General features: G+C 35.0%; 4 protein-coding genes across 8 annotated transcripts; 3 read left to right on the forward strand and 1 right to left on the reverse strand.

Moving 5' to 3' along the window:
- The first annotated feature begins 2,261 nt into the window (after positions 1–2,261).
- On the forward strand, positions 2,262–6,029 carry LOC114879510 (WASH complex subunit 4). The gene is made up of 2 exons (XM_029194493.2): positions 2,262–2,398; positions 2,508–6,029. Exon 2 carries the CDS (start codon positions 2,680–2,682, stop codon positions 5,935–5,937), a length of 3,258 nt encoding a protein of 1,085 aa, XP_029050326.2. The 5' UTR covers positions 2,262–2,398; positions 2,508–2,679; the 3' UTR covers positions 5,938–6,029.
- A 71-nt stretch (positions 6,030–6,100) lies between these two features.
- LOC114879506 (CUE domain-containing protein 1) lies at positions 6,101–10,402 on the reverse strand. 3 transcript variants are annotated; one of them, XM_046289270.1, is made up of 5 exons: positions 10,381–10,402; positions 8,601–8,803; positions 8,134–8,509; positions 7,536–7,634; positions 6,101–7,455 (listed from the first exon to the last, which is right to left on the reverse strand). In XM_046289270.1, exons 2-5 carry the CDS (start codon positions 8,757–8,759, stop codon positions 7,319–7,321), a joined length of 771 nt encoding a protein of 256 aa, XP_046145226.1. In that variant the 5' UTR covers positions 8,760–8,803; positions 10,381–10,402; the 3' UTR covers positions 6,101–7,318. The 3 variants fall into 3 exon arrangements, with proteins under 3 accessions (XP_046145226.1, XP_029050316.1, XP_029050315.1); XM_029194483.2 differs by lacking the exon at positions 10,381–10,402 and adding an exon at positions 9,150–9,307; XM_029194482.2 differs by lacking the exon at positions 10,381–10,402 and adding an exon at positions 8,866–9,306.
- LOC123988599 lies at positions 9,437–13,797 on the forward strand. 3 transcript variants are annotated; one of them, XM_046289264.1, is made up of 8 exons: positions 9,437–10,296; positions 10,977–11,198; positions 11,264–11,449; positions 11,521–11,613; positions 11,697–11,968; positions 12,038–12,197; positions 12,273–13,607; positions 13,769–13,797. In XM_046289264.1, the coding sequence occupies exons 2-7, from the start codon at positions 10,997–10,999 to the stop codon at positions 12,377–12,379; spliced, it is 1,020 nt and encodes a 339-aa protein (XP_046145220.1). In that variant the 5' UTR covers positions 9,437–10,296; positions 10,977–10,996; the 3' UTR covers positions 12,380–13,607; positions 13,769–13,797. The 3 variants fall into 3 exon arrangements, with proteins under 3 accessions (XP_046145220.1, XP_046145222.1, XP_046145221.1); XM_046289266.1 differs by having other exon boundaries at positions 10,986–11,198; XM_046289265.1 differs by lacking the exon at positions 9,437–10,296 and adding an exon at positions 10,485–10,575 and having other exon boundaries at positions 10,986–11,198.
- LOC114879505 (SET and MYND domain-containing protein 4-like) lies at positions 13,652–17,785 on the forward strand. Its single transcript, XM_046289255.1, has 11 exons — positions 13,652–14,022; positions 14,322–14,468; positions 14,535–14,766; positions 15,254–15,437; positions 15,490–15,805; positions 15,930–16,179; positions 16,313–16,608; positions 16,691–16,764; positions 16,875–17,087; positions 17,334–17,520; positions 17,597–17,785. The coding sequence occupies exons 2-11, from the start codon at positions 14,347–14,349 to the stop codon at positions 17,733–17,735; spliced, it is 2,013 nt and encodes a 670-aa protein (XP_046145211.1). The 5' UTR covers positions 13,652–14,022; positions 14,322–14,346; the 3' UTR covers positions 17,736–17,785.
- The last annotated feature ends 2,835 nt before the right edge of the window (positions 17,786–20,620 follow it).

Below are 20,620 nucleotides of genomic sequence, written 5' to 3' on the forward strand. Positions count from 1 at the left end.
TTATTTATTTTATTATTTCTACTACAAATCTTTTACAATGATCTTGTTGCGTTCCGCAGCTCTCCTTAGCCAAAACTGTATGGACACCTTCGTTTCTTTCTTATCTTTGCACACTTTTGATGTTTGTGCTGCGTCTAAACTACAGAAATTCAGTTGAATAATATATTCAATTCGAAGCAAATAAATATAAAAAATAACATATGATGGATACCGACTACATGTTTTTCATATATTTATACATAGAATTGTACGCACAACCATTTCATAAAGAAAAATAAAAAATCGGTATGCATCGTATACGAATAACATATGTGTTGTCGTCTCAAAAAAGGCATAATTACCTATTATTAAGAAAAATTAAGGAATTAAGTTAATTAAGAAAAAAGTGACACTTACCTGAGATGGCAGAAAAACTCGTCAACACACTATAAACACCAGTAAGAAATACTAATATTCACTCGTAATATGACGATCGTCAACGCTTGAAATTCACACTCAAAGTGTACGGAGACTCGCTATACGTCTTGTCGCAACAACGTTTCACGAAAAAGTGTCGATGGTGGTTCGTCATATTCCCAAGTTGGAAATTCCGCCAATCGTTTGTCAGTGCCCGGGATCTGTTTTCTGTTTAGGCCTTGTCATAAAACAGCAGGCCCCAAACTTCGGTCGTTCTCGCCGCGCGGGTGACGTACGGGTCATTCTACCCTATTTTGGACATACGTCTCATCTATGTCCGTAGGACTTTCAAGACGGACGTTCCTAGGACATACGAAACGTTCGCCCTACGGACGTCCGTAGGACTTTCAAGACGGACGTTCCTAGGACATACGAAATGTTGGCCCCACGGACGTCCGTAGGACTTTCAAGACGGACGTTCCTAGGACATACGAAATGTTGGCCCCACAGACGTCCGTAGGACTTTCAAGACGGACGTTCCTAGGACATACGAAATGGTCGCGCTACGGACGTTCCTAGGACATACGAAATATACGTTTTGTGGACATCCCAAGGATGTTCAAAATGGACGTTGGACGTTCGGACATAATCTGAACATGAAACGGACGTCCCTGGGATGTACGGTGCTATCTGGGTTGTTATTCTAGTATTCTTGATATATCCATACCTTTTAAAAACAATTGAAAATAGGCAATTTCACGGCATCAGAACCGCCTTCCTTTCCTTTCCTTTAATTTTCGCCCCTAAAGGGGCCGGCGCTTTTGGGGACCCATCTGTCCCACTTACGCCCAACGAACTCTATCGGCCACGCGCATTTGGGGATGTGCTGGCAGTATCACCAGCACCAAACCCCGCGCCTTTTTTGAATTACCTTCTCCCTTTGCTCATTTCCGTACTTTATATTCTTTACGTTTTTCCATACTTTTAATTGTCTGAGGCGGTGTGCGTGTGTGCGTGTGTGTGTGTGTGTGCGCGCGCGCGTGTGTACATGTGTGTATGTGTTTGTGTAACCCCTTTTAGTCGCCTCTTACGACAGGCAGGGGATACCGTGGCCGTATTCTAAGCCCCCCGAGCCACAGGGGGATCAGAACCGCCTTCAAATCTGCCTCAAGTATTCCTGCCGTTATAATTGCATCGGTAAAGTAGGGAAGGACACCCAAATGATAAAACTTTTTTTCTTGAGTCGCTAAAAATCCTTCTTGGAATCATCATTTTTATTGAAAAGAAACCTATTTCCAAAATTTGAGCTAATTTATAGTATGGAGGTTTTCGAAAGTACAACCAGATTTTGTTTATTTTTATAAATAAAGAAAAAGCGAACCCAGTTGGTAAGTTGTTGAGTAGTTTCTACCGTTTCGACTAGGGGACGCTAAAATGGAATGTTAAAAAGTAGTTGATTTATGGCGGTCTTTTTAAAATGTAAGTTCGTAAAACAATTATTTTAATAATTTTTTCGGACTTGTGCTGATTTTTACTGGCTTCTAAAAAATAGAATCAGAGGGAGTCAAAATTTTGTATTTTCAATGGTGAGTGCGAAGTGTGATAGAAGAGAGATTGATAAAACAGGCACGATCGTCATAATGCTTTGTACATGCAAAGATTTGAAGATTTCCAAAATCATGATCCGCCGAGAACAAAGGCATGCGCAGACTTTTTATATATGTAGCTCCTAAAAATATTGAGAAATTCTTTTTCTCTTATGGCATTTTCGCCTCTAGAGTATGACTTTCTTGAAGGTAGTCAATATTACAGAGAAAGTGCAACCAAGTATACTCAGTGACCAGAGTTTACAAAATTCCCTAGAAGTTAAACATGTGTCACATTGACAGTTTTGTTATGGATTTTATTTATACAAATATTATTTTACTTCTTTATTGTTAAGTTTAGTTTGTTTTCATGCCTTTGGGAATAATTCAGATATATAAAAGAAGCAGATAATATGGTAATTATAGAATTACACGAACAATCAATTTTTTAAATAAATTAAATTTATTATTTTATTTGTTCCATCTGTTAGAAATAGTATTGTAATAACACTTTAAATGTTTCAGATATCACTGATTGAAAAGGATTGAAATAATATGAAATATTGTAACATGTATAGATCACTAAAGAACATGATACAGATTTAGTAATAACATCCTGCATGTTATTTAATTTATCAAGAAAATCAGCCATTCAACGTGTAGTCTGATTAATATTAAACAATTAAACGGCCTAACAATGATAGAATCTTCAGCTTGGAATTCAAGAAAGGATGAAACCATATACAAAGCGGCAGGTGCAATACATTTACGCAAATATGGAGAATTTTTTGAGAACTTAGCAGAGAAGACCTGGAAAAAGGATTCTACGTTGGAATATTTCATAGAAGGCCCTCTTCGACTTGTATATAAACCTGTCGAAGATACCAGTCTGATTAGTTTGATAGAAATGGAAAATAAGTTCTTATCAAAATTACTCGCTGCTGTTGCCGGCACGTGCAGAGAAATTAGACTCTTGGAAGAGGAAGCTAAGGTTTTTTATAAAAAACTCTTTACTCATGGAGAAAGGGGCACAGAGGATAATCATTATAATATTACGTCTCTTCTTTCCGATTTACAAGATCTATTCGTTTTCGTGAATAGAATATCAACGGTGGTACGTTTAACGACCGAACAATTATCTAGTCTATCCGGTGATTCTAACGAAGTTTATTTACCCGTATTAATTGAACATTTCATCAGTCTGTTTACAATTGTTTTAACATTGGATGAAATTGTTGAATCTCAACCGTCGCTATTAGAACAATGGAAGAAATACAGAATGCATGTACGTTCTGTTACACATAATCCGTCGCAATTTGGTATAAGCGAATCGAAGCTGCATATGTTTGACAAATTGCTAAAAGATTTACAAGAACATTTATTGAAGAAGGTTTTGTTTTCCAAAACAATCGAACATGTAATGGATGTAAGCAAAGGGCCTGTAATGAGCGAACAGATTACAAGCTATTTGAAAAATTTAATGTCTGATATAGAAAGTAAGACCAACGATAACATGGCCGTGAACAAAAATTGGGTTAGGGTGAACATTGGTATTGTCGTAGTTACAAAATTGTTTGGTACCTGTGATAAAAGGTTAATTAAACGAGTGCTCGAAATTAATAAGAAGTGTTACGCTGTAACTTTGGTGGGAAACGTTATGTGGATTCCGAGCAAATTTCTAAGTGATTTCTTGCCAAAGGAATTTGGTAACGCAGCCAGTTCCCAAGTGGGTGAAAAGATATTGGGCTCCAGGACGCAGAAGCTGTCTCAAACTGTAAACCATTTAATTCACAGAGCTGTAACATGGTGCATGGAAATGCAAAGTATCCTCGTGAAGACTGGTCTGCAGGTTTCGGATATTGGCCAGAAGCAGTCTTTACTGGTAGACTTGGTCAACCTGTTATCTCAGATAAAGGAAATTATATCTTTTATAATGAATATGCACGCAACTCTTATTAAACCTATGAATCGTAACACCGTTCAATTGATATGTAGGTTAATAGAAGTTCAAAAATCCTTGCAGACTATGTTCTACTTATTGGGACCAATAATAGTGCAATCGCAAAGCCAGGTGTTGCAATATTTGAGTTATTATATCTTAATTACATTAGAAACAGCACGGAAAAGTTTAATTCAAAAAGATAAAGGTTACAGTAAAGAAAAATTAGACACGTTGTCACTGATAGGTTTAAGTATGAGATTATTAAACGGACCGGCTAGTGCGGATAGAAGATTAATAATCAGATGCACTCTAGCCTGTGCCGGTCAATTAACTGATACTTTTAGAGAAGAAGATACGATTAAGTTAAGATTTTTATTAGACAATTATGATATTATCGCTGATTTGCATAATATCATTTCTGAATTCTGTGATTATTCCATATTGATGCATCATCAGAATATAATTCCAGCTTATTTCTCTTTTGTAACGGATAGAAATGTAAGCGTCAATCATATTGTTCATTTATTCAATGCATTTAACAGTACCATTAGCGAACAAGAGGGATCAGATTTAAAGAATAAAAGAATCATGCAATTAAGAGAAATGTTAACTAAGAACATATTGGAACCTGTTTGTCACGAGATTGAAACAAATTTAAGACTTCATGTTCATGCGCATTTAAAGTTGGATTCTACTAATCCATTTAACATCGGAGCAAAGGATGGTGGAAGAATAGTAAGAGCGTTACCACTTCCTCTGGCCAACAGTATGATATACGCCAAACGATTCGTCGAACACTATCTTGATGGTATGTTTTATAATCTTACAACTGTAGCGTTACATGACTGGAAAACTTACAGAATGATGCACGCTCTTGCCTATTACAAACTGAATCTTGATACCGTTCAAAATCACTTACCTACTCAAACTTTGGAGCAAGGTTTAGATGCTTTAGAAATAATGAGGAATATCCACGTGTTTGTATCAAAGTATCTGTACAATTTAAACACGCAAACATTCATTGAGCATACAAGTAACAATAAACATTTAAATACCATTGGAATTAGGCACATAGCGAATTCAATTAGAACCCATGGAACAGGTATTATGAGTACAACCGTTAACTTTGTATATCAATTTCTTCGCATAAAGCTACATACATTTTCACAGTTTCTTTTCGACGAGCACATTAAATCAAGATTAATGAGAGACATAAGGTTTATTAAGAATCAACGAGAGAATGGATCAACGCCTTACACATATGAGAGAGCAGAAAAATTTCAAAAAGGAATCAGAAAATTGGGCATGTCGCCCGATGGTCTGAGTTATTTGGATCAATTCCGGCAGTTGATCACACAAATTGGAAATGCATTAGGCTACGTAAGATTAATTAGATCCGGTGGACTGCATGCAAGTTCCAATGCAATTTCATTTCTGCCTGACATCAACTCGTCGGTACCGTTTGAATTAATGTGTAAAAATTTAAATTATAGCACAACGACTCAGGCTGCAGCGAAGTGCTTAGAAAATGATATCGCAAATTTGGTGAGAAATTTTACCGAGGGTATACAGTATTTCAAGCTTCTCGTTGATGTGTTCGCTTCTGCGTTTCGCGATACTGAATCCCATCATCTGCAACAATTTTATGCTATTATACCACCGTTAACGCTGAGCTTTGTCGATAACTCGATATCGAATAAAGAGAAAATGTTTAAAAAAAATCAAACCGGTGCAGCTTTTACCGATGATGGTTTTGCAATGGGGATTGCTTACATAAATGCTCTTTTAAATCAGTCATCAGAATTGGATAGTTTGCACTGGTTCAAAACGGTTGAACAGCACCTGAACGCTGAGAAACAGGCTGCGGAGAATAAAAATGATCATGGTGATGAAAAATTGCAACAAACAAGGGCATTAACTTTGAAACGTATCGCAGAAAGAACTGCTGAGTTTCAGTTACTGTATTACAGTTTATCTGGAGCTAGAGTGTTCTTCAAACAGTCTGATATATAGTATTGTAATAAAATGCAATATTAAATTGATTAAGTTTGTTAAGATTGTTAAATATTCTTTTTTGTTCCATATTTTTTAATCGCTATTGTATAATAAAAACAATGTATACCACTGTATGTTTTATAAATAATAGTTTTACAATATTTCATATGCTATAAATTTTATTTTATTTTCATAATCCTTTTATAACTTGTATTATATATTACAATAATGAGAAAATAAAAATATATGTTAACGTGTTGAACAAAGTTTGATTCATCAGACACTAAAAACTGTACGGTTTATTTTTACATAGGTATATTGAAGTTTAGTATTTTTTTTTCTTTTTTTTTCATTTATTCTCATGCCTGTAGCATGTATCGTTATATTTAATTATGCTTGTTCATATATTTTCTATACCAACATTACAACTGCAATGCTTGATATTTATTGTTATTAAATAAGTCATGGCTAGATAAACAGACTAGAATTCATTACACTTGTACTTCTAAATAGCTGCTTTTGAGTGGTATTTGTCATTGAGTCGGTATTTGATTTATAAATCAAAAATAGTATTATTACTATAATAATAAATAAATTATAGTATCGTTTTCAAATCAAATATATATATATATATATGTATATATAACTTTTGATCTTAATAGTTTGCAATACCTTCAAACAGAAATCTATTCTTTACTATTATCGTATAATTAATATTATAGTACTTGTAAATATTGTTTATTTGTATACGTCAACAACATTTACTATTAATTACAAACATTGCTTTTTAAATAAGTATAAGTCGCAAAAAGCTTTCATTAAAAAAACAGTTATAAATTTTGTAAAATAATATCAACATTTCACTATGTATAAATAATAATATAAATAACATAAAAAAAAAAACAATGATAAACCGTTTGTAAAGATTTAAGTGACACGTATATCCTTATAATTAAAAGAACATTACCATGAAAGTTTCACACGTACCTATTTTAACAATATGACAGTAGTAATTATTGTACCGCTGCTATATAGAACGTGTTCTTATTCATAGTATATTATTAAAATACGAAATATTTTGTATTTTTTGTTTCCTTTTATAATATCTAGTAGTGTTATTCACATATTCTGCTTTTTGATCTTTCTAAGCTTTTGAATCGAGTTATTTAGACAACTCGATAAATATCGACATAATTAATCATTGTTCAAGACATAAGACTGCTACTTTTAGCTTCAGACAATCTGTATAGGTATAACTATTTCAATCTAAATTTTTCTTGTAAGTTTCCATTCAATTATTAATGTAGATATGCTTTTTTTTTACTTCTGGACGACACATTATTATAAGTATCATTTACTGAAATTATTTTCTGAGAAAACAAGGGGATTCGTCAAATTTTTAAGGCTGAGATCTAGACGACCCCTCAGGATCCAATAAATCATCACAAGAAGCCGTCGGAGGTAATAACTGTCTACCTCCACGTTTTTTACTGCGTGTAAACACTTTGGTAAGCTGCGCAAACTTACGTCGAGACACTAAAATATAAGCATTATGTTTAATACATATTTAATAACATTAAGAATATGATTATTATTAAATGTAAAATTGTATATACTTTTTCCCATATTCTTTAATCTCTCTTTGAACAGATCTTCATCGTCGTGATTGATGTGACCGGTGCATTTCTCTAGATTTGTTCCTTGGATTTTAGTATCTGTAATAATTATAACTTTTTAAGTTTATACATTTCTTTAACTATACGTATACAGGGTGTTAAATTGTCTGAAGAGCTCTACACCGTTGGATAGATCATGGAAAATCGAAGCGAAATGTTCTGTAGCATTTTTCGATTGGAGCAGTAGTTTAGCCACACTTCGTTGTTGAAAATTGACCAATCAGCGCGCAGCTTGAGTGGCAAGACGCGCGGAGTGGGAGACTACACGGAATCGGAGGGAGTCTCCGTTCGGTTGCTCCGCCTCCGCCGTCGCACTACGACTCTCGGTGTGGCGTGGCGGCGGCAAAGGAGGCGTGTCTCGCCACTCAAGCTGCGCGCTGATTGGTCAATTTTCAACAACGAAGTGTGGCTAAACTACTGCTCCAATCGAAAAATGCTACAGAACATTTCGCTTCGATTTTCCGTGATCTATCCAACGGTGTATAGCTCTTAGGACAATTTTTTAACACCCTGTAGATTATAACAGCGAATTAATAACCATTTTCCAAGGTTGACAAAAAATCTTCGTTCCAACGTAATTCGGCCATGAATTCTTCGTTTTGAAGGAACATAGCGATTCTCTCGTCTTCTAACATTGAATTTTCCTGTAAGTACGACGTGTCCAAACCGTCCTCTGGAACTTGTTGAGAAACTCTAAGGAATGTATCTGGTAATGGCCCTAACATAGCGGGTTGCCATTTGCGTATGCTTTTTAACGATACGTTTGTATCTATTGTCGACAGTTTCGAGGTACCCGGTGACTTTTCGCTTTGTTCTAATTCGCTTCTAATCTTTTCATTTTCATTGTCTGTACTCATAGTAAGTAACTGATCGATGGTTGTATCGACAGCTCCTTGATTAGATCTTAATACAGCCTGGAAGATTTTGTTTAAAGTAAATGAAAGATAAAATGAAACGATGTTATATCTATCTTATATAACGCAATATTTGTATCGATCATAATACTTCGATCACATCATCGTCCATTTGTGGGAACATGTTTTTAAAATCAGCCATCGCTTGATAAAATTCTAAAGTAGTTTGCTGCTGCTGCTGCTGTTGTTGCTGTTGCTGTTGTTGCTGCTGCTGCTGTTGCTGCTGTTGTTGCTCCATAGCAGAAGCCATTGTGTAACTGTTATCAAGTTATTAATTGTGCACGAAACACTGACCTGTAATTGTAAAACATTTCTGATATTATTGCAAACTTGATAACACTGTTACTTAACCTTACCTTTACAATTCAAGTATTTGAAAAATGTGAATAAGACCGTCATCCATGACCAACGAGGTCGGTTTATAATTATTATAGTAACGTCATATTAGTTATTTAAAAGGATATGAATGACATGTTATATCATCTTTCTTTTAATAAATCTACTGTTAAATACGTTCATGCACATAATTAAAATTTCAATGGATCAGTGTCAAACCGTTCCCCAGAGAGCAAGACTGTTAACTGTCAAACTTTGTTGAGGCTTTTCTCGTTTTCAGAAAACGAACTCACGATACACATACACATTATAGAGTAACTGTATTGTGATTTGCGTGTCTGAATTTCAATTGGTTTCCTTTCAGCAATTCCTTTCAATTGGTTATCTTTGCTTCCCAAATATATTATATTTAAGTACAGAACATTTAGTATCAACTACTTTGAAAAGCAAAGTACTGTCGATGTTTTATCAAGAATTTACGCTAGTGACTTCAACGTACCAACGTCGAAAAACGTTCATTCAACGGCCGCAGTGACTATAGCCACTCTTTAATTTTTAACTTTGCTACCAGATGTCTGATATGTTCATTCCTTTCTCGCAACTACATACACACTGAGTGCTCATCTATGCGGGCCAATCAAATGATAGATGGAAGCAACATGGCGTCGATGTAACGTGTAAAATACCCTAAAAACGCGAAACTTTACATACCCGTAACTTCTGAACCGCTAATTTCCTAAATTATATAGACCTATATTTTTGGATTTTACGGGTCGAAAATTATTAACTTATAAATAAAGAATGTAATCATTTTACGTCCTTGGAGTCCAAGTTCAGTCCGTTTTTGTTCCCAGCGCCTGAATTATATGTACATAGTTGTAATACATATATATAAAAAGTCGCTGCTTATATTGCAATGTTATTTTCAGAAACTGTATATCTTTTCAGTTGCGATTTTTCGAGTAAAGGATTAGTCCTATCGAAAAAATGAAAAAGACCTTTCTTATGTACAATTTTAAGACAAACAACTTTTGTCTAAAACATTCTTTCGTATCTGCATTTGTTTTCGAGAAATTCAATAAAAACTGTTTTGAGGGTTGTTTCAAATATTAAACAACCCTTAAAATACTAAACAACAGGGATGGAGGAGTCAGAAAACCATTTTGACCAATTCTAGTAAAATCCCCACTGTTATCAAAGAAGTATTGACCTTGTTTTTGCATATACAGGGTGATCCTCTCGCTAGAGAACACAAAGGAACACGGGCGACAATGGATCCCATGACCGCACCATAAAGAGATCCGTATTGTCACGTGCTACTGGGGACCTACCCGGGCCAAGACGACTCTGTGTGTCTTCATAGTGCGGTCAAAGGGTTCATTGTCGCCAGTTCCTTTGTGTCCTCTAGCGAGAAGATCACCCTGTACAGTGCTTGGACAATATTGAGAATAGTGAGAATTTACCCAGATAGCACACGATGTCTTAAAGACATCCATTTTACGACCATTTTACGTCTGAACGTCTTACGACCTTACCTGGACATCTTTGCGATATTTTGTCCCGAACGTCGTTAAGACATCTGAAATTCATGTCTTTAAGGCATCTTTTCAGGGTACGAAACGAACGTTGTAAAGACATCTAAAATTCATGTCTTTAAGGCATCTTTTCAGGATACGAAACGAACGTTGTAAAGGCATCTGAAATTCATGTCTTTAAGGCATCTTTACAGGGTACGAAACGAACGTATTAATTATTCGAACGCATTGTTAAATGGAACGAATGTTAAATGTATTTATAAATGTGATTGGTCAGTACGTATTGTTTAGGTAGCCCCGAAGAATTTTTATATGAATGTAACATAGTTTCATAAGAAGGGTAATATTGAAATGTAAACGCGTTTTTTTCTTAATATCATTACGATTCCTAATACAATTTTCAATCATTTGGGAGTATAGCTGAAGAAATATACAATATTTAACCAATTGCCTTGGCCTCTTAAGATAGAGAAAAGCAGGATTCGCTATGCTTATCCGCTAGACCCTTTTAGACAATGTTTTGAGGCAGGTCATATGCGTTCTGCCAGCACGTTTCCCCTTCTTAAGGAAAGGTCCTCCAAGTAATCTCGCCTAAGATTTTTTAGGAAGACAAAATATGTCAGCAAACACTTGGACCGTCGTGAGGTTTGTAGAAGACGGTACCATCGAGGCTGTCCCGTCAGCTTGGGTGCGAGGAGATTTATGCCACTGGCCACCGTTGCACAGAAACGGCTTAACAGCCGCAATTAAAAGGTCCGAGCCGGTAAATTTATCCTGGCCGACCCATACCATTCAAATTTTTAAGCACGGCATTTTTGGTAAGTTAAGATTGTTAGATAACATAAACGTGTAAGCACTATAATATGCTATTGCACATTTTCAGATACTTATATCAAAGCAAGAGAAAAAGCCAGGATAGCGGAGGAGACTAGCGACCTTCAGTCAGAAGTTGAGACAATGCGAAGACGAAAAAGGACTCGCAGATTTGTCTCATCGGAGAGCGAGGAATCGGATAGTGATTTCCTGACTTTACCCTCGCCTCCACCGATGCCGGAAGGGAGAAAGGAAAGTATGTGACTACGGTATTACAAAACATATCATTTCAATTACGTATGTAATTCTTTTCTCTACAATTTGTAGTGACAACGGTCGGCGATAGTGCTGCAGGGAATGCAACCGTATCATCCGCGGCAGCTACCACCGTAACAGCCACGGCAGGTCCCAGCAGTAGCGGTGAGTTAATTCATTTACATAATTTCTAAACATGATTAAATGTATTTCAACAAATGTAATACCTAACAAACAACTTGTTGTAGGATGCAATGATTCAGAGATGTGTAAATGCTGCAGAGAGAGAAATCAATACCTGGATACATTAATCGAGCAAAACCATCTAATCCGCGAATTGTTAATGGATTTGACAGCTGACATGAAGGAATTAAAATTAGCACACAAAGTTGGCTCTGTTACAGAACAGTCAGTTTCATTATATTCTAGATATGAGGGACTGAAGTTCCCCCTTACGCGAGAAGAAGATTTATTGGTTTTAGATACCTCCCTAGCAAAGGAGGACCATTTTAAAGATGCAGTAAGCAAGATACTGATATATTGAACAGCTTTTATCTTTCATAATTTACAAACAATATTTTACTTCCAGGTTCAGGAACTAGCAAAAATAGGGGGGGACAACAACTACCAATTTGTGAAAAGGGTGTTGTCCTCAATTATAGACAACAACTTAGCTATGAAATACAGCTGGCTGGGAAGAAAGGGCAAGAAAGTATTCTGCACCTTGCATTTAGCTAGGTTGGTGATATGTAAGTATCGCCTTGGTTTGAATGTTTCCAATGATGATTTCTGTATAATTGAACAGGTACAAATTCTTATTTTAGCTGCTGCTGAAATGGCAAACCTTGGTGATACCAAAAGAACAACAGAGGTATCAATACAAAATTGGCTGAGGAGAGCATTTGACAGAAATCATGTAACCCCAAAATAATTTTGAACGAACATTGTATATTATCAACGGACTACGTTTAAATAAGATATTATTATACTTTAATTAAACAATATTTATAACATCTGTAAGGTATATATAAGATATCTTTAGAGCATTCATAAGACATCTTTAAAACGACTGTAAGGCATCTGTCGGATATCGGTACGACATCTTTAAGACATCCCGTTTTCTAACATAGGATGTTAACAGGACGTATTTCAGGCATTCGCAGGACTTTTCAGATATTCGTAAGATATCCTCAATATCTGGAACAGATATCTTTAAGATGTTCTAACGACGTCTCTGTGACGTTTGTACGACATCTTTAAGACATCCTGTTTTCTAACATAGGATATTTACAGGACGTATTTCAGGCATTCGCAGGATTTTTCAGATATTCGAAAGATTGACCTTCCGTATCTTCAAAACTACCCCTATGCTCAACTTCAATTTTTTCTAAGATTAATGTACCATCATATAGAATTGATTGATTGATATAGTTTGATTTGAAATTCGAGTGGGAAAAAACGTGTGTTTTTGGGGTGACTCTTTGATACTGTCTGAGTTAGTTAGGTTTATATTTATCTTAGAGAGAGTGTTATATGGACTTGTGATAGATTTTATGAAAGCAAGAAGGAACTAACTGAATATTTATATAACAAAGACGTCACTGAGGGTATGGACGTCCAAACAATGTTGATGTTAGGGGATCTGGGAATTAAATTGGGAAAAATAATATAATTACCAAGAGTGAAGTTTCTGAAATTTAAAATAAAGGAGTGGCAATAAGGAGGCGAAAACTTATTTTGTGTGGAGTTTAAGACTTTATAGGTTTGAGTATGGATAGAGTATGGACGAATGAGTGAAGAGGCAAATAAATGTAGTTTGTATTTTAGCGCCAATAATGTTTGTGAGGCAATATAGGGGAATTTTTTCCCCTGAAACGCCATCTTGGGTTTTGTGCCCAAGAAAACTAAAATTAGAAAGAGAGAGGGTACAGCCCATGCATTTGCTTATTGCTTCTACTGTATCAATTTTATGAGTAATTTAAATAAAGATAGTGATGGAACCCATACCCAGAAAATAGAATCGAATTGGCGGCCGGCAAAAGACTGGTTGAAGGAGAAGGATTGTTTTCACGACGACGAATTTGCCAAAAGATTATGCGAATTCCTGTGACGATGGTTTTGCAGTCATGCGATTCGATAACAATATGTTTTTAAATAAGGTAAGCGGAAGTTAAGTTCTAGGCTATGCGAGAACCAATCAGGTTATACATATAAGGCAATATGGCGTCAAAATAACGTAGCAAATCCGCTAAGTGTCAAACTTTACATGCTCATAACCTTTTAACCATTGGATTCTCAAAGTTAACACTTGCATTTTCAGATTCTACGCATCAAAAACTATAGATTAAACAAAAAAAATGTCGAAAATTTTGGGTCCGGTAAAGTAAAGTTTAACCCTCAATTTTCATCCATTCGTCAACATTATTGTTTTCAATGATAATCAACATATTCTATTAAATATATCTCCATGTGACCTTAAAATCCGGTGGCCGATGGCGCCGGGAGTTGGGGTTTCAGACGAAAACAAAGGCATGTCCAGTCATACCGACTGCCAGAGGATCAATCAATAAATTGGTAAGTATCGAGCCATTGAACTTCTGCTGGTTAGTGTTCTCTTCTTTCGAAAAATCGATCGATAACTCCCCAATTAGTTTGAACTATTTTTGTATCGGCTTTTGTTTTGTATCTGCTTTTGTTTTGTACCGTTTGCATGTTTGCATCTGTAATTGTTGGCGTCCTATTTATAGCAATCCGTATAAAATATAAAGGTAATGAAAAACATATAAAAGTAATTTGGTCCAATTATTTTCATGCAAATGTGGTTACTAAGATTCTTTTACTTATATACTTATATGGTTTTTTATGAATTGCAGCAAAGTAGAATAAAGCGACAGTGAAATGGATTTGTCACGTGCATTACAACTCGTAATATCCAAGTTGAAAGATACATGTATTTCAAGGGAGAAGTTACAACGTGAAGATGAAGTGATTATACAATTGCGAAACAATGAAAATCTAATGTAAGCAAGTATTTATTATTTCTGTGCCTATAACATTCGCTTTTATTGTAAACTTCATATATTTAGGAAACGTATACACTTATTGTTAGAAGGCTATTATGACAAGAGAGATTTAAAATCTGTTGATTTGGGAAAGTCTTACAGGAAGAAAGGAAATGATCGGTTCCAAATGAAACGTTACACTGAAAGTATTGTATCTTACACATTGTGTGCATTGTATAGTCCTCCAAGCAGTAATGAACTGTCAATTGCATATGCAAATAGATCTGCCTGTTTATTTTATTTAAATAGATACAATGTAAGTTACATGCCAATTTCCAAATTATCAGATTTGAAAATTTGATATTTCTATGTTTCCAAATTTCTCCATTTATAACATTCAAATTTTCAAATTTGGTAATTTGGAAATTTAGAAAATTAGAAAAACCGAATTTTCAAATTTTCGAATTTCTAAGGTATGGAATACTATAGAAAAAATGAACATGGCCCACCCTAGAAATAAAGCGTATAATAAAATTTTTTTCCGAAGCATTTTATAGAACAAATTAGCAATTTTAAAAATTTGAAAGTTTGGTAAATGAGCTGTCTACTTGCCAAATCGATTAGCTTGAAAAACACAAAAAGTAGGGATATTTATAAAATATAAAAAGTTAAACATCAATCAAGTGCTTTGACACTAAAATTTAAAAAAATTCAAAAAGTGGAGTTAATCACTTTGGCCTGCGAATGGCTTAATTGGTAAATTTGTAAACCAATAAAATAATATATGTTATTATTATGTTAAGGATTGTATAAATGATATCAAATTAGCACTGAACTTAAATTATCCTGTAAATTGGTGTTACAAGATCTATTTGCGTGCAGCTCAGTGTTATTTGAAATTAGGCAAGAGGCAGTTAGCCGAAGAAATGTTGTTTAAAGTACAAGAAATGATTAATAACCCAGACTACATTGTTGCTGCAATGAAAGGTAACATCATGAGTTTACGTATTTACAATTTCTATAACTATTTTATTTGCAGATCATATTAAGAAAAAGATTTCTGAAATAACACTCTCTGACTCAAGTACAGAATCTAATGAACAAAAGATTAACGGTTTATCAAAAATAAAATCTCAAATTAAGTTTGAAGAAAATGAGAATTTTCCGAATGCATCAAGTGGTATAGATAAAAAGTATAACGAAGAAGTAGGGAGACATGTGGTAGCAAATAGGATGATAAAAAGGGGTGAAATTCTTTTCTTAGAAAAGCCTGTAAGTTTTGTATCAGTGAACTTTGATGGGTTGAGCGATTATTGCCATCATTGCAATTGTTTAACTAGAGATGTTCCTGTTCCGTAAGTAAATTTTATGTATAAAATATTTAATTAAATATTTATATTATAGTTATTTATAATTAATATAGAATTTTTATAATTAAACAATTAAATATTAAAGCATTCATGTTCTGTATTATTTTAGGTGTAAAAATTGTTTGAATACATGTTACTGTAGCGAAGAATGTTTAAGCGAAGCATGGTCATCGTACCATATGTGGGAATGCGTAGCAAGCCAAATGGGTTTATTGAAGAACATTGGAATAGGACGTTTAGCGTTGAAAGTTCTACTTACTTGTTCAACTATGACTGATACAGTCAGATTTAATGAAATGCATAGCTTACTTACCCATTTTAATAAAGTTCCTGTGGATGATTTAATAGACTATGGGGTTGTAAGTATATTAGAAAAAGATGACGGGCAAGTGTAAGTATGTTGAATTCTTCAACGGGTACTCGATCTGCCCGTCACTGTTAAAAAATGAGATCATATTTTGCATTTAGTTTATACAATGATAATTTTTACAGACAGCTCTTGTGCTTACTATATATTTGTCGAAATACACCGATTTCTTTAAATTGCCTCTTGAAGAATCTTTAATGAACAAATTTTTTGATGATCCGCTTAAATCAGTTCGTGATGACAAACAACTTTATGTTGCTTCTTTACTCTTAAAACATATTCTTCAACTTATTGCTAATGCACATGCAATTTCGAGTTCAAATACATTGTTAAGTGACAATATGGAAGATATTGTGGCATCAGGAATTTACCCTTCTACGAGTATGATGAACCATTCTTGTAATCCTAATATTATTACCATGTAAGTATTCGCAGCATATGCTTAACTGAAATTGTACATGTATATTTATGTGATATGTATACTACAAGATTTAATATTACAGTTTCATGGATCAATATATCATTATTAAAGCTGCGACAGATATTTTGGCAGATGAAGAAATTTTTATTTCTTACGGTATGGTAATGTTGGCGTTACTAGTCTAGTTACGTTAACATATAATACAAATTCGTTCCTAAGTATTTTATAGAGCAATGTAAATATTAATGTTATGAAATTGTTAATAGGTCCACATTTCAGACATATGGAAATGGAGAAAAGACAGGAAATTTTAAAAAGTCAGTTTCATTTTACTTGTAAATGTGAGCCTTGTACTTTAATGAAATCCTGTAAATCAAAATATATTGAAAGAGCATTTTGTCTCCAAAATATGGATTGGCAAAATAAGGAACCATTGATAAATATTATGTGTGCTGCGACTAAAGCACATATGGAAAGTGGTTCGTATAACAAAATTGTATTTATAATATTAGGTGGTTATAACACCTTTTTAGTTACTATTTAAAATTTAAATATTCTGGATTTACTATGGATTTAAAAAGTGGCGCGAGCATATGATTTCAAAAGTTGGAGTTTCTATGATTTTTAAGGAATAAATCTTCACTTAAAAAAGGAAAAAGCACCAAATTAATTTCTACACATGATATCTAAAATAATTTTAAATAAAAATGTAATTTAATTTTTAGGTCGAATAGAAGAGGGTGTAGCATGTATGGATAGAACAATTGCCATAGCGAAGGGAAGACATGGGTTCTCTAGTACAAAACTTCTTATTACATTAAATACTTTTGCAGATCTGTGTCTTGAATATTTACAAATATCGAATACTACTAATGAGTATTTACAAATATCAAATACTAATAACACGTACAAGTAAATTTAACGAAATTTTTCAAAATAAATAGAATTTATAATTATTTCTATATTTAATGATATTTTTCTGTTACAGAATTGTACAAAAACATGCTGAAGAATATTTAAATAAAATGGAAGAAATGATAAGTTGGAATTATGGATCTTGGAGTAAAATTTATGAAGATGTAAAAATAAAACAAGAAAAAATTGTTCCTGTTCATAAAACGTTTTAACCTGTAATTGTACGATTTATAATTTAATTATATAAAAGTATTATTTCGAATGGTGTGTATTGCATTTATTTCGTGTATACATATATCTGATATTGATACATAATAATAATTTAAATTAAATAAATATTGATCTGTCGGAAGGAATCTGTATAGTAATTTATATGATTTTATTTAAATTTTCTCGCGCACAAATTTTTGTACTAGGATAGAACAGATGGCGTTCGTTCTCGAGGCATAAATTCAAAATCCTTCCAGAACACTGACATAGTAGAAGAAAGAACAGTAGGATCACTCTGCCAAAAAGCGTACTAATAATTGTCTCTCGCGCATGACCATATACAGTGACTATCTATATATAGTCACTGCCATATATGTATAAGAATAGTCCATGTGAGAGCGCCGAAAAGCCGAGAGCGGAATAGAAAGAGAAAGTTGCATAAAGGGTCTTTCTGTCTTTGTCTAGCTGCACATGCGCAGCAGCGCTTGTTTACTTTGCTTTGTTTTGTTGTGGTTGTGTGTAAATCCGAACCGACACCACGTGAAAATCAAATATTTGATCTCGTATAATATAGAAATGTACCATTACTTAGTTTTCAAAATACAGGTTTGGAATCGAACTAGGAACTGCGGTACACCATGCACCATTATTAATATATGTAGTATGTACATTGAGTTGCATTGAACTTGTCGCAGTGAAGTTGGCTACAAATTCACTAACACATTCACGCCGCGTCGGTGAGGCAATGGCGAGATCGGTTCACCGACGCTGCGGCGTGAATGTGTTAGTGAATTTGTAGCCAACTTCACTAACGCAGGCCTGTCCAAGTAGGGGAAATCCACTCCTGGAACACATGTTTTGGGTCCCCTTCCAACGCTGCTCCTTCAAGTAAGATGGGACGGTTCCGTCCATCTTACTTGAAGGAGCAGCGTTGAAAGGGGAACCGGAACATGTGTTCCAGGAGTGGATTTCCCCTACTTGGACAGACCTGCACTAACGTATTCACGCCGCGTCAGTGAGTGAATGCATGGCCAACTTCACTGCGACAAGTTCAATGCAACTCATGTAACTGACAAGGAAGGTTAGGGAACCCGGAAATTCCAAAAATTATGAAACTTCGCATACAAGTACAGTAAGTCATCCGTAATACGACCCTGTTTTCCGTTGGTGCCATAATTCGGGTTTAAAGGGTGAAATTACCCCTTGAAAAAAATTCGAAACTTTCTTTTTTGTGGAATATCTTAAAAACGATGAGAGATATGAAAAAAAAGTTTAAACAAAAGTTGCACAGTTCTGTTGTGTTTACAAAATGGTGTCAAGAAAATTTTTGAAAAATGCATAATTTTTTAGTTACCCCTCCCCCCCAACATTTTCTTGACGCCATTTTGTAAACACCACAGAACTGTGCAACTTTTGTTTAAACTTTTTTTTCATATCTCTCACCGTTTTTAAGATATTCCACAAAAAAGAAAGTTCCGAATTTTTTTCAAGGGGTAATTTCACCCTTTAAAACCGAATTATGGCACCAACGGAAAACAGGGTCGTATTGCGGATGACTTACTGTACTTGTATGCGAAGTTTCATAATGTTTGGAATTTCCGGGTTCCCTAACCTTCCTTGTGAGTCCCATCGAAGTTGTCGCAGTGAAGTTGGCGCACTAACACATTCACGCCGCGTCGGTGAGCCGATGCACCTCACCTATCGGCTCACCGACGCGGCATAAATGTGTTTGTGCGCCAACTTCAATGGGACTCAATACACACAAGTAATATATAACTTGCGATCCCCAGCTAGGGATCTTAGGTGTATCTAACAAATCAGGAAGAGAACAACTACAGAGAGCAGTCTTTATTCTTCTAGAGCTCTTTACAGCAATATATCATGCAACAGCCCTAATTGCAGCAGTAGCTCTAATTGCAGCAGCAACAAACAGCAACATCATGCGTCTACACAGGCAAAGAGTAGGTATACCCCCTCTTTGCCTCAACTTTGGACGTATCCTGAAGAAAGTCCTTTTTACTTACAATGACTTCTTCACTCGGGGGGGAGTATTGTGGCGGCCGGTTACGAAGTCGGTAATGAAGAAAACGCCTTCAAGAAAAATCTCAACGCCGCCTTTATTAAAACATGCTCGCTGTCCATAAAATAGTTTCCTTAGCCTTGATTCAGTAGTTTCTGTGAAAACGGTGACTATTCGGCTCTTCAAGGCTTCATATTTTCCATGTTCCGGCGGCGATTCGAGGATGTCGGAAACGATTGGTAGAATTGTTTGTTCCAGATGGAAAAAGCTGCTTCGACTTGTTTGAACCATAAAGAAGGATTCTCCTTCCAGAATGGTGGAAGTTTAACCAGTCGAGCCGTTTCGATATTTGCCTCAGGAGGATTTGAAAAAGGTAGTAAATACTTACTGCACTGCTGCTGGTTCTTCCGGTTCCATTTGAAGTCTTCTCTCGTGAACAGGCGAATAAAACATTTCTTTGTCAGAGAAAATTAAGGTTTTCTTCTTTGCGAAACTATCTTATTGCTGCTGTATATATTCTTTTAAATCACGTCGAGGTCATCAGAATATGGATTCAGAATATTATGAAGATTTATTGAAATTGGAATTTTGAAAAGGTTGACATGTCTTTACGGTATGATGGTTAACGAAGGAATGAATGTTCACAAAAGTTATTTGAATTTGTTAAAATATAATAAATGAACAGCGAGCATGTTTTAATAAAGGCGGCGTTGAGATTTTTCTTGAAGGCGTTTACTACATTACCGATTTCGTAGCCGGCCGCCACAACGCTGTAGGGGTTTACCTACAATCAATCTTACAGTTTTTTCTCGCGCGTATGTTCTAAGCTCCGTATTTGATCCCCCTGCACCTGTTGTTTCTCCAACA

Source organism: Osmia bicornis, chromosome 16 (assembly GCF_907164935.1).
Source record: "Osmia bicornis bicornis chromosome 16, iOsmBic2.1, whole genome shotgun sequence".
Classification (NCBI taxonomy): Eukaryota; Metazoa; Arthropoda; class Insecta; order Hymenoptera; family Megachilidae; genus Osmia; species Osmia bicornis.

Coding starts and splice junctions, on each gene's coding strand:
- LOC114879510 (XM_029194493.2), top strand. CDS start 2,680: ATGATAGAATCTTCAGCTTGGAATTCAAGAAAGGATGAAACCATATAC.
- LOC114879506 (XM_046289270.1), bottom strand. CDS start 8,759: ATGGCTTCTGCTATGGAGCAACAACAGCAGCAACAGCAGCAGCAGCAA. Junction 8,510..8,600: donor TGGACGATGATGTGATCGAA/GTATTATGATCG, acceptor AAAATCTTCCAG/GCTGTATTAAGATCTAATCA. Junction 7,635..8,133: donor TTTGTCAACCTTGGAAAATG/GTTATTAATTCG, acceptor TAATTATTACAG/ATACTAAAATCCAAGGAACA.
- LOC123988599 (XM_046289264.1), top strand. CDS start 10,997: ATGTCAGCAAACACTTGGACCGTCGTGAGGTTTGTAGAAGACGGTACC. Junction 11,614..11,696: donor GGCAGGTCCCAGCAGTAGCG/GTGAGTTAATTC, acceptor AACTTGTTGTAG/GATGCAATGATTCAGAGATG. Junction 11,969..12,037: donor AGGACCATTTTAAAGATGCA/GTAAGCAAGATA, acceptor TTTTACTTCCAG/GTTCAGGAACTAGCAAAAAT.
- LOC114879505 (XM_046289255.1), top strand. CDS start 14,347: ATGGATTTGTCACGTGCATTACAACTCGTAATATCCAAGTTGAAAGAT. Junction 14,767..15,253: donor TTTATTTAAATAGATACAAT/GTAAGTTACATG, acceptor TATTATGTTAAG/GATTGTATAAATGATATCAA. Junction 17,088..17,333: donor TAAAGCACATATGGAAAGTG/GTTCGTATAACA, acceptor TTTAATTTTTAG/GTCGAATAGAAGAGGGTGTA.